General features: G+C 37.4%; 1 protein-coding gene across 3 annotated transcripts in view; it reads left to right on the plus strand.

The window, feature by feature from the left end:
* The window catches only part of mboat2b (membrane bound O-acyltransferase domain containing 2b), a 55,525-nt gene that overhangs the window by 29,192 nt on the left and 13,554 nt on the right, over positions 1 to 12,779 (plus strand). For all 3 annotated transcript variants that reach the window (XM_067417550.1, XM_067417549.1, XM_067417551.1), the window contains exons 3-5: positions 6,796 to 6,873; positions 11,439 to 11,534; positions 11,618 to 11,673. In XM_067417550.1, coding sequence (XP_067273651.1) covers positions 6,796 to 6,873; positions 11,439 to 11,534; positions 11,618 to 11,673 — 230 coding nt within the window. The remainder of the gene's footprint in view (positions 1 to 6,795; positions 6,874 to 11,438; positions 11,535 to 11,617; positions 11,674 to 12,779) is intronic.

The following is a 12,779-nucleotide window of genomic DNA, read 5'->3' on the forward strand; positions in this document are numbered from 1 at the left end:
TTTCGAGACACTGTAATGTACTTTTTATATAAATCATCACTCCTCCTCCCTTTTTTGATCCCTGCCTGTCTTTCCTGTAGATGTTATAACTTGGAATATTCAGAGCTGCTGATGGAGCATGTTCATTAAGCCAGGTTTCAGATAAACATAAGTCCAGGTTTGAATCCTTTCCCCCCACATATCCCCCTGAGACAAGAGATTTAAGCATTTTATTTCTGGAAAAAAATCCTCCAATGATGCAAATATTGTCAATTTGCGTCATCGGAGGAATTTTTGGCCATGGGCCAAAAAACAATTTTGCCACTAGATGGTGGGCCAGAATATAGTCAAGGGATAACTTAATAAATAAATTAATTAAAAATAGAACTACAATTGCCTGACATATTCTAACAGTGTCTTTTATAACTGGTAGTGAGCTTATCATTTTTTTTTATAAATGAATAAAGCATTCGCCTAGTGACATGTAACCTGGCAAGTATCTTCATTCACCAAATTGCAACACAGACCCCGTGCTAGAACACACATGTGGAAGATGCAGAATGGATAAATAATAACTCAAAGAATAAAAGAGGATTTGTATAAGCCCATTAATGGCATGTTTGAGTCATGCTCTTAATGAACTATGTTTTATTATTTCCACTTTCCATATTGTGAATAATAAATGTATTTTAATTTGTTTGTTACACATGGAACCTATTTACTGTAATAATTATTTGATTTCACGGAGCAATCTTTTACGCTCAGATTCCTTGGCATCCTCACGTACTAAACTGCATTTTTTTTATCGTTTGCGTGCTGGAGGTACAATTATTATTACATCGAGTGCAGATGTCGTATTGTTTTGAAAAGCAAAATCACTAAGGACAAACTTGATTGTAAGTGACTGTTAATACACCTTAGATTTGCACTGCGGGGTTCAAACTCGTTCAAACTTTTTTTCTACACAGGAGTCTGACGCTTTAACAATCAGGCTAAATGCTGCGTATTTTTCAGCTGGCCACAAGACGAGTGTCTCTTGAAATGACGGGAGTTTACGTGCACAGTTCTCATTAGTTCGCCTCCGTTACACTGACAGATGTGTTTCAAAACCAGCCGCTATCAAAACAATCTGCTGGATTCGGCAGATGCGGGCACGGGCCAGCGGAGCAAAGTGAGTGTTTCAACTTCTCAAATTAATTCCTATGAAAGTTAAGCTTCTAAAAGGCATGATCTGAAAACGTGGCAGACTGAACACACGCTGTGAAAGTATGCAGCGAGCGCGGACGCGTTTACCTCAGCTCTCATCACGAGAGCTGATTCAGCTCATTATCACGATGAATGTAATCTGACTCCTGCTGTGATTTTACCGTGACACTCATTTGGCCTACTGGAATTTAGAGGAAACAGTAAGCAGGGTAAATATCATGGCTAAATTACAACAAACAAGAATAGGGAACATTGATTTAGCAGTGTTCCAGAAGAACATCAAAAAGTTGTGCTGGACTCTCAGTGAGGTTCCTACAGTATTTCAGGACCCTGCAAGCCTTGTGACCTTACATTTTTGTGTCCAATCATAAAGTTTCCTGTGGTTAAATGTAATGACATTTAATAAAAAATGATCTATCCAGCTCACATTTTCAAGAACATTTTTAATTTCCAGTATGTTTTACGAAAACCTTAGGAAAAACTGCTCAAAACAGCTGGTGTTTTAAGACAAAATGCTGCTGATACTAACATAGTTTTAGATACATTAGTGTCTGTGTTGTGAGATCACTATCTATCAGCATACTCAAGCTTGTATTGATGAGACGGTGGCGACTCAGATCTGGAACTCATTAACATCCCATTTAATAAGACAAACAGATCAATAGGCCACACTGAAAGATAGAGAGACCTCTGCTTGCTAATTAGTGGCATCTTTTCAAACCTTTATTAAAGTGTCTCTTCTTGTGTTTGTGTGTGTTTAAGTGGGTCTGACTTGCAGATAAGCTTCCATAAAATCTCTTTAAGGCAGTTCTCTTTGGTGAGTCTGGGTAATGGGCATACAAATTTGGCTCATTTCTTCTTCAGTGAAGACAGATTAAAATCTCTAACCGTTTGCCAAGATTTTTTCAACAACATGTCAAATCAGCAAAAAAATTAATAAATAACTGTTTAAAAAACAGGCCATGTATGTACAAAAAGGTCAATGGCTCATCATAACATAGAATTCTATTCCTACTGCTTCCATATTAAGCATCATACTGCGATCAGGCTTAACATTATGACTAATATTGTGTTGATCCCCCTTGCTGCCAAAACAGCCCAGGGCATAGGCTCCACTAGACCCCTGAAGGTGTGTTGTGGTATCTGGCAGATGTTAGCAACAGATCCTTTAAATCTTGTAAGTGGCAAGGGGTGGCCTCCATGAATCGGACTTGTTTGTTCAGCACATCCCACAGATGCTCAGTTGGATTGAAATCTGGGGAATTTGAAGGCCAAGTCAACACCTTAAACTCGTTGTGCTCCTCAAACCATTACTGCATTATTTTTTCTTTGTGGTAGGGTGCATTATCCTGCTGAAAGAGATCACAGCCACCAGGGAATACCGTTTCCATGAAAAGGGTGTATATGGTCTGCAGCAATAGGTAGGTAGGTGGTATGTGTTAAGCTAACATCCACATGGATGGCCCCAGCAGAACATTGCCCAAATCAGACCAGGCCACCTTCTTTGTTTGCTCAGTGATCCAGTTCTGATGCTCTCATGCCCATTGCTGGCGCTATTGGTGGTGGATAGGGTTCGGTCAGCATGGGTACCCTGACTGGTCTGCGTTTATGCAGCCCCATACACAAAAAACTTTGATGCATGGTGTATTCTGACATCTTTCTATCAGAATCAGCATTAACTTCTTGAGCAATTTGAGCTACAGTAGCTCGTCTGTTTGATCGGACCACATGGGCCTGCCTTCACTCTCCGTGTACATCAATGAGCCTTGGCTGCCCATGACCCTGTCACTGGTTCACCACTGTTCCTTCCTTGGACCATTTTTGGATGCAGCCCACAAGAGTCGTCTAGCCATCACAATTTGACCCTTGTCAAACTTGCTCAAATCTATTTTTTCCTGCTTCTAACCAAGCGACAACCTCCCCCAGTTTCTGTTGAAGGCAATATGGAAGTGACTTGAGGCTGATTTATACATCTGGTTTAGACTTGCGCCGTATCCTCTATGCCGCAAGTTACGCGTTGGCATGTTGATGGTTGAACCCCCAGTCTCAAGGCAAAAGCCGTAGAAGTGGCTTGTTTACACTGTCATTGAATGCACCTGAAATATCAGCAGTGATGGTTGCAGATAGCGGCTTTTCTTGCACCTTGAATTGTTGTATGTAATACAAATTAAGCATCTCTAGTTGATTAGTAGAGTAGCATAAGAGGCAATCTGGCACTGGAGTGCATTTGTGAAATGCAGAGTTCTCATGGCTGTTTTCAGATTGCTTGTGCACTGACTAGCGCTTCAATTGATTGTTGCGGAGACTATTCATTCAGTTGAAATCACAAAACGAAATGCACCCATTGTGTTGTGTCCTCAATCACTGATTAACAAGGTTCATGGTTTTTCATAGGTCTTTGGGTTTAATGAGAAAATAAATAAACTATACACAGCGGATCTATGTATTTATTCACTAACATAAATTATCTATGCACTACAAAATATTGTGTTATATAGCAGATATAGGATGAAACTATAATTTCTGAACACACACTCCTATCACAGATGTATTTATTCATAGACCTGAGGGCAGGGTTCTGGCAGACCAATCATGGCGCTTGCGGTCCGCGTAGAATTGATGCATAGTTACCTTTTTGAAGAGGTGCGCATCAGGTACAGCGAAGGGTACGGCGTATGTAACGTGCCATGCACTTGAAGTATAAATTGGGCTTTAGACTGCAATTCCTCGACTGGCCAATAGGGACAGGCTCTAGAAGGGCCTAGAATCTCATTGAGCCCCATGTTAAAATTCCTATAATTTACAGCAAAAAAAAACTAAACGTTTACAAATTGTGTTTTTGGGCTATACAGCCAATTTTGCCCTTCATGACAACTGTGAGGGGGTGACCATGTCTGAATTTTTTTTAGATGCTTTTATCAAATAAGTTTGTTGGCCTTTTGCAGTCTTTTGTCTGATGTCTGGCTAGGAGAACAGCTCAATTAATGCTTCAATGTGCTCACTTGACGATCATTTCACAATTTTGAATGTATGAGACGTAATCCTCATTTTTAGTTATGAAACTTTTGTTTTTTAACAGCCATTATTCAAACCCATTATAACATGTATGCCCGCCTAAATGGCCCATTAACAGTGCAGTGTTTCATTTAGTAGTCATCATTAACTAGTCTTTCTAAAAGAAAAATAAAATAGATAAAGCTCCTGGCTCAACAGGTGCATTTGAGCTTCAGTTAGAATCAAGCTACACAACACAATTTAAAAGATTAAAATTACACCTTCATTCTTTATGTCACTTTAGACCAACATTGAGTGTTTTTATTAGTTTCTTGTCGTGATATAATGGAGATTTCATTCATATCGTGATGTTAAAACATGTTATATTTATCATTTTATATGGAGCTAATCGCTACACCTCTTAGCAGTCATAATGTAAACATCCATTATTGATATAAAATAGCCGAAATCACATGGAAAAATCACACAAAAACCTTATTCCATAGTTGTCGTGTGTTTATTAGCTTCTTAGTTCTCGCGTAGAAATGTAGAATAGGCTCGTTCTTTACAGAGCCAGAATGAGGAAGTGTCCACACAGGAGGAGTTTAAGATGAGGAGATGAATATCTGATGTATATCATTAAGAGGAGACCCAGAGAGAGCTGTGCATGTTTTAGCTCTTTTAGATCGAATAATTCAGTGAGAAATGTAAGAAATGGTATTCTGTATGACGCAATGTATCAAACATTAACGTATAAAATGTATAATATCCAAATAAGAGCACTTTTGAACTAAGAGCTTAACTGAAAGCTGTTCTTTGCAATCTGTGTGAACACAGCTGAGCTGCTGCAGACGAGAGAGAATTAATGTGCGTGTGATATTCCATTCAAAATATTGTTCATAATGGAGCGATTATAATGCACTCCTGACATAAATTAAGAAGTTAAAGTCACTGCAACCCAGTTTTTATCATAAACAGTGTTCAAATATCAAAGCTGGAGTCTTTAATCTGTCTGATGATACTGAGTTTGTCCAGATAAAGTAAGAGTGGGATGTTTTAACGAGCAGTGAATGTTGAACTATAGTAATCTGAGGCCGTCTACGATCTTTGAAAGGCATGGGGTTAATATGATTCTTTAGTGTCTAAATGAAAACTTTGTAATATACTTAAATTAAAAATTCTCATTAGTATTGTAAGAAAACACTTATTTTACCTGGTCAAAAAACGCTGTTTTCACCAAGCCATTTCAGTGCATACGGCTTTAAATGGACCCCGCCCCTCTGTTCTGAGGGCCGGCATGAGGAGTGTTGCCCTAGACAACAGTAGAGGTGAAAGAATGGCTACACGAGTCTCTGAGGACATATGTCTGAGGATGCATCTATCAATTTGAACCGGAGTCGGACCCGGGACAAGATGACAGCTCCAACGAAATGTGACATTAAGGGCTAAACAAGACGTTTCTGAATGGTTGGTTAACGTAATGTCACCTTGATCTATCTTTATGTACTGGTAGGGTAATGTTAGCGCGAATGCTATGTGTTTACTGATGTATAACTTAGTTCATTGACAGACTGATGTTACAGCTAATGCCAATAAAAACTTTTTTTTCTGTTATGTCGGTTTGTCAGTGATGTGTAATGTAATTTATGCATTGTAATAACTGTTACAACACATTTTTTTTTTGGACAGTAACAGACACCATTATAAACCATCTACATAATTAAGCTTAGTGTTACCACATCCACGTTAACTTTAAAACCAGTGTACACAGTTTGTAATAACACAATAACCATAACGCGTTGTTCATTATAAATGTGGGATTATGTATTATATTGAGAACGTCATACATAGAAAGCATGCCGTAATTTAACTTACCCTGTAAACTTTAGCTGCAGTTCATCACAAAGCGTGCAAGCGTTTCAAACTACACTCACTTCTTCTGGAGATGCTTGTACAGATCTTTATTCAGGAGCAGCTTCTTAGCAAAACCTGCTTTATTCTGACCCTCGGTTATAAAGCAGTCTGGTGATTTGCGGTAGTGGGACATAAAAGCATTGCCGAAAACAAAATTAAGTCACTGCGTCCTCAGCGGTTCGGATTTCGGAATGCTGTGCTTTACAGAACGAATGCTGTGTTCATTATTGTACCCAAGAACAGAACACAGAACATCACAATGGCTTTTGACGTCATTCTGACAGCCCTTTGCTGTCTGTTAGACATCGCGTCACCTCAGCTCCGCCCACGTCCCGCCGCTTTGCATATTTTCTGTTATCCAGGCGTGACGTGCAATGACATGAATCCTATGGGTGACTTCACAGACATTTCATCCATATTTTGGATTAATTTACAGTCTATGCTTCTAACACATCAAATTTGAGGACACAATTTTCACTTGCTGCCTAATATGTCCCACCGACGAACAGGTGCCATGATGATGAAATGTCAGTGTTCAAAAAGTTATGCCTGATCGGTGTATAATTAATTGTCTCATTTGAAAGTTTCCAATGAATAAGACCCACTGAGTACAGTGGCAGCTCCATCCTGTCATTGTATAGTTTACCTGAAGTAAAAATGTACTTCTTTAATAGAAACAGAATATTTTCTCTTTTTCTACAGGTATGCACTTCATTTCCTTCTACAGAGCGGCATTACTTACGGCATAATGATTTTGACCGGAGTTGAGCACATGCACAAGTAAGTCCATATTTTCATATGTTTAGAATTTTTTTTTTTTTTTTTATAAAAAATTTTGTTCATAGCATTTAAGGCAACTAAAACAATTAAAATAATGTTATTTACTTATTAAATATCCTATATCATGGTTTCCCAAATGGGTGTTCGGGAACCGCTCAGGGTTTGCTAAGGAATTTCAGGGGGTGACTTAAAATAATTAATGACAAGCAATTAATTAAATCGCATTTAAATCATTAAAATTGAATAAATTGGCTAAATAATATTAAAATAAAAAAATCTAAATAAAACATACTTTCTAAATAATAAATGTTTTTGAAGTAAATATGCAAGTGTGCCATTAAATTATTGAAATATATATACTTAAAATCTCAGGGGATACTGTACAAACCCGATTGCAAAAAAGTTGGAACACTGTACAAACTGTGAATAAAAACAGAATGCAATGTTGAGGAAGTTTCAAATTTCAATATTTTATTCAGAATACAACATAGATGACATATCAAGTGATTAAACTGAGAAAATAATTGTTATAATTTTTTCTATTTATAATTTTAAGGGCAAAAGTTGTTTACCACAGTCTTTACCACTGTGTGCCATCCCCTCTTCTTTTTATGACAGTCCGTCATAAAAGTCATAAAAGTCTGTCATGGCAGTCTGTCTGCCTTGGGCCAGAGAAAACGCCCGCACTTCTGGATCATGTTTAGATACGGCGTCTTTTTTGATGGCAACAACGAATGACACGGTGAATTGTGTTCACCGAAAATGTTTTCTGGAAGTATTCCTGAGCCCATGTTGGGATTTTCACTACAGTAGTATTCCTGTATGTGATGCAGTGCCGTCTAAGGGCCGGAAGATCACAGGCATCCAGTATGCCTTGAACTTATGCACAGAGATTGTTCCAGATTTTCTGAATCTTTGGATGATATTAGGCATTGTAGATGACAATAACTTTAAACTCTTTGCAATTTTTCTATGAGAAACTTCTTTCTGATATTGCTCCACTATTTTACGTCGCAGCATTGGGGGAATTAGTTAACTTTTCCAGCCTCTTATTGATACCTGTCCCAACTTTTTTGGAATGTGTAGCTCTCATGAAATCCAAAAATAGCCAATGTTTGGCATGACATTTCAAAGTGTCTTACTTTCAACATTTGATATGTTATCTATATTCTATTGTGAATAAAATACCAGTTTATGAGATTTGTAAATTATTGCATTCCTTTTTATTCACAATTTGTACAGTGTCTCGTCTTTTTTGGAATCGGGTTTGTAAATAATTTTGGTCAAAGGGCTGACAATTTTTTTTTAAAACCCCTGCCCTTTATGAAATAGTTGGGCAAGTGCAGCATTTCCTGTATTGACATTTTACGAAAAAACGGCCCCAAGCTAATAAACTGACTAAAAGTCACAAAATTCAAATTGTGAATTTATTTCTTTAATTTATTAGATTTATTTCTTTGATACATATTTCTGTCTCTTAATTTTTAACAATTTAGTGTTGTTATTCCAAAGGAAAAAAGTTTGTCTCCATATCATCTAAATGTACACTACTGTGTTTGTGGTTAAGATTTTTCTTTTGTTGTTGTTGTTGTAACAGAACAGAAATCTGTTGTAACATTATAAATATCTTTACTGACGTTTAAAAAATCTATTTAAAGCATCCTTGCTGAGGCAAAGTATTAATTTCTTTAAAAAAATAAAACATTTTTTTTAAATGGGAGTGTAAACTTATTGTAAAACTGATTTTACTTTTGTGTTGACATCACCAAGAGTTTAATTTTTTCAATTTAATCAATTCCTGTTGAGTAAAATAAAGTACAGTCCAACTTTGTTTTTTGTTGTATGTCCTGTTTCATCAGGAAATATGTCACATTACAGAAGTAAAACTGGTTCTGAACACATTAACACATTGCGTTACATTAAAAATGTTTTACTTCAAATTCAGTAGAAACCATTGAGTAGATGTGCATGAATCCTTTATTGCCTCCTTTTTATTCGAAAGGTGAACTAAGGACCATGCTGATAGATGTCGTGTTCTCTCTTCTGATAGAAGAGTTGAAAACTGACCCAAAGATAATTATAATGAGAAAGACATCATTCCTTTCAGTCGCTGACCATCAGTCACTGTCCTCCTCATGGGTGTAATAAAATCTTCCATTATTTCCCTGCTGCCGTCTCCTGCCAGCTGCCAGAAACTTCTTACTAGGTGGTAAATATAAAACTGCCTCAATGTCAGACTCTTGCTGAATGGCCCTTTAGGGACATTTTGTTTTTAAATGAGGTGATATTACTGTCTTAGGAAGATTCAGGGGCCGTTGTTAAGGTAGACAGTTCTTCCTCCTCCTTTTTCTGTCTTCTATTGGTGGGTTGTGTAGAAAGACGACTGACGTGAGTGGTTGTGTCATTTTGGGAAACATACAGCGGTTGAGACCTTTCTATTTTTGGCCTTTAGGAGGGCAAACAGTTTTGCAGACCTGCAAAACACACTCTCATTGTTGAATGGAAAGCACATGCACAGCACACACACCTCGTCTATCTTTATACTCACACCTGCAGTGTCTGGGGACCTGAGCTGAATGTGTCATCACTAAAGCTCGAGTGTGTATATAAGAAATAATGAGAGAGACTGAGAATGAGAATAGCTTTTGTTGTGCTACTCTCTGATTTTAACTTTGTCTGTGAGGTAAAACCTATATACACACATTATATATATATATATATATATATATATATATATATATATATATATATATATATATATATATATATATATATAATATAATATATTTTACCTTTTTTTTTTAAACCACATGATTAATTGACTAATGACCTTCTGTTGTCATGTAACACAATAGAAGCAAAAGAAACTTTAAAAACAGATTTTTCTTTAAAAAAAACAGCTGTGAATGAAGGAGGCATTTATATAGCGCTTTCATATGTACTACTGTACACCCAAAGCACTTTACACACATCAGGGGTCTCTCCTCAACCACCACCAGTGGGCAGCTCCACTTGGCAGCTCCACTTGATGCGATGGCAGCCACAGAACAACTGCGCCAGTGCGCTTCACACACCAGTGATAGGTGAAGAGGACAGAGGGTGGTAGAGCCAATTCAGTGGATGGGGATTATTAAGGCCAATCAAAGGAATTTGGCCAGGATACCGGGGTTATACCCCTACTCTTTATGAGATGTGCCATGGGATTTTTAATGACCACAGAGAGTCAGGAACTTGGTTTAACGTCTCATCCGAAGGACAGTGCTCTTTGACAGTATAGTGTCTCCATCACTATACTGGGGTGTTAGGACCCACTCAGACCACAGGGTGAGCACCCCCTGCTGGCCTCACTAACAGCAGTAACCTAGTTTTCTCAGTTGGTCTCCCATCCAGGTACTGACCAGGCTCAGCCCTGCTTAGCTTCAGTGGGAAACCAATAAACTCAAAATCAGTGCGTATGCATGCACGTTTGCATGACTGAGGAAACAAAGCAGGATTTAAAGTTAAACTTGTAGAGAACTTACTAGTTAACTTGCTAATAAATGCATCAAACAAAACCACTAACATGGCAAGCAGCAGGATCAAAAAAGGTAGAGGAGTTTTGTGACATTTTTTAGCATGTAAGTAACAATTAAGTAGCATACATAAAGTGCATAAATAAATGGACATGAAATTATATTTTAAATTCAAATTATTTTATAATATGAGAAGAAACAATATTTAAAGGTCCCATAACTTTTCCAGTAGTTTTTTTATTTATTATGATAAAATTATTATTTATGTATATTTATATAATTTTTTTGCTTTTTTTGCTATTATATGCTATAAAACAATACAAGAGATGTAAAACTAGCACAGCTTCGTAGAAAATGTATTGCATGAGTCAGTGGTCAGTAATGCAGTTTGCAAAAATTGCATATAGTGAGCCAATCATAATCCATCATTCCAGAGCACCATGGAAAAATACCAAACAGATTGAGCAAATACATACAGTCTATCGGACAGAGATGCATTTTATTATCACTGACATTCTCAATGACACTAACAGTTTCACCTGTGTGTGTGTGTGTGTGTGTGTTTGTGTATGAGAGAGAGAGAGAGAGAGAGAGAGAGAGAGAGAGAGAGAGAGAGAGAGACTATATGTGTGCCTTTTCTCATCATCTACCTCCATTTTAATTTCCACATCATGTTTTCTGCATTGTACAGAAATAGTGAGCAATAATGTAATTTATTTGTGTGGAGAATAATGGTCTATCTACACACACGCACACACGCACACACCGACCACCTGCTGTTGAGGACAGGCTCTGCAGATCAAAAGACCTCATCGCCATTGAGAGTTAATTTCTGGAAACATCACTGAGCTCTTTGTTAGCTTTTTAAAAATGCTGTTTGTACTTGTTTCTGGGTTTTTATGGCTCTCAGTCTCAGTATGGCATCCTTCAGGCCTTTATAATATTAAAGCTCTTCTAAAACTATAATGTATGTGTGTTAAAAGTAAAATGGTTGTACATTAATGCATCTGAAATGGCTTGGATGTGAAACATTCTCTTTGGTTCACATTGCAGATACTGTTTGGTGGTCGCCCTGGGTTATCTTAGCTTCTGCCAAATCACCCGGGTTTACGTCTTTGATTACGGCATGTACTCGGCCGATTTCACAGGGTAAGAAGATGCCTTTCTATGTGAAGTTTCTCAGATTCATTGTCACTGTTGTGTACCCAAATGTTTCTTTCTCTCCCTGACAGACCGATGATGGTCATCACACAGAAGATAACCAGTGTGGCTTTTGAGATCCATGATGGTGAGTGTGTGTGTGTGTGTGTGTGTGTGTGTGTGTGTGTATATGTGTGTGTTTGGTTAAAGTTTAGAATACACACAGGAAGGATGCATTGGGATTCTGTTCTGGATGCTGTTCCAGGCGGCTGCTGTTGTGATTGTCAAATGTGCTGCCAAAGGGCCCGAGAAACTAATTAAAGAAATGGAAGGCAGTGTAGATGAAATGAAAGCAAATGAAAACAAGCCTCCCTCCTTCCCCTCACCCCTCTATTGTCCCACAGGGTGACATATCACCCTTATGATGAGTGCTCTCCATCTTGCGCTTCTTAATATTACCGTTATCACTAATACATTTCTTTGTCCTCTGCTAAGTTCATCTGCTGGCCTGCAAACCTTTGTCATGGAGAAGCTTTTGAACAGGGCAGACTCCCATTAGATTCGCTTTTGTCCTCTCTGCTGTAACCTCACTGGATGTCGCATGCAAGAGCAGGACTGGCTGATACTTGCCATGTAACAGTAATATTGTTACATTTTGTCTATACTATTTATTACTTGAATGACTCGTATACAAATGAACATAAAATAATAATGTCCACAAATTCATTTTAATTTTAGTTCTAGATAGATGGGATATCATTTTAAAAAAATCGGACCCACTTTATATTAAATAAAGTGTAGGAGTATTATCTCCTCAACCATTGGTGGTGGTTGAGGAGATTCCCCCCTTCTATATGTAAAGCGCTTTGAGTACCCAGAAAAGCGCTATATAAATGTAACTAATTATTATTATTATATTAGGTGGCCTTAACTACTATGTACTTACATTTTATGATCCAAGTTATCCAACTAAATATACAAATTAAATGTATCAATTAGGTCATATTATGTACTTACATTTATGATCCAAGTTATTCAACTAAATATACAAATTAAATTCATTAATTAGGTCATATTTAGTTCTATAAACTGTCCAAATCAAACTAGCCAAATCAAATTTTGTTGCAATATTGTCCTGTTTAACACTGTGAAGCTGCTTTGAAACAATCGGCATTGTAAAAGCGCTATATAAATAAAGTTGATTGATTGATTGATTAAATAAGTACTTTTGTTGATATCGAGGTGGGATATGGA

This window comes from Pseudorasbora parva, chromosome 15 (genome assembly GCF_024679245.1).
Source record: "Pseudorasbora parva isolate DD20220531a chromosome 15, ASM2467924v1, whole genome shotgun sequence".
Taxonomy (NCBI): Eukaryota; Metazoa; Chordata; class Actinopteri; order Cypriniformes; family Gobionidae; genus Pseudorasbora; species Pseudorasbora parva.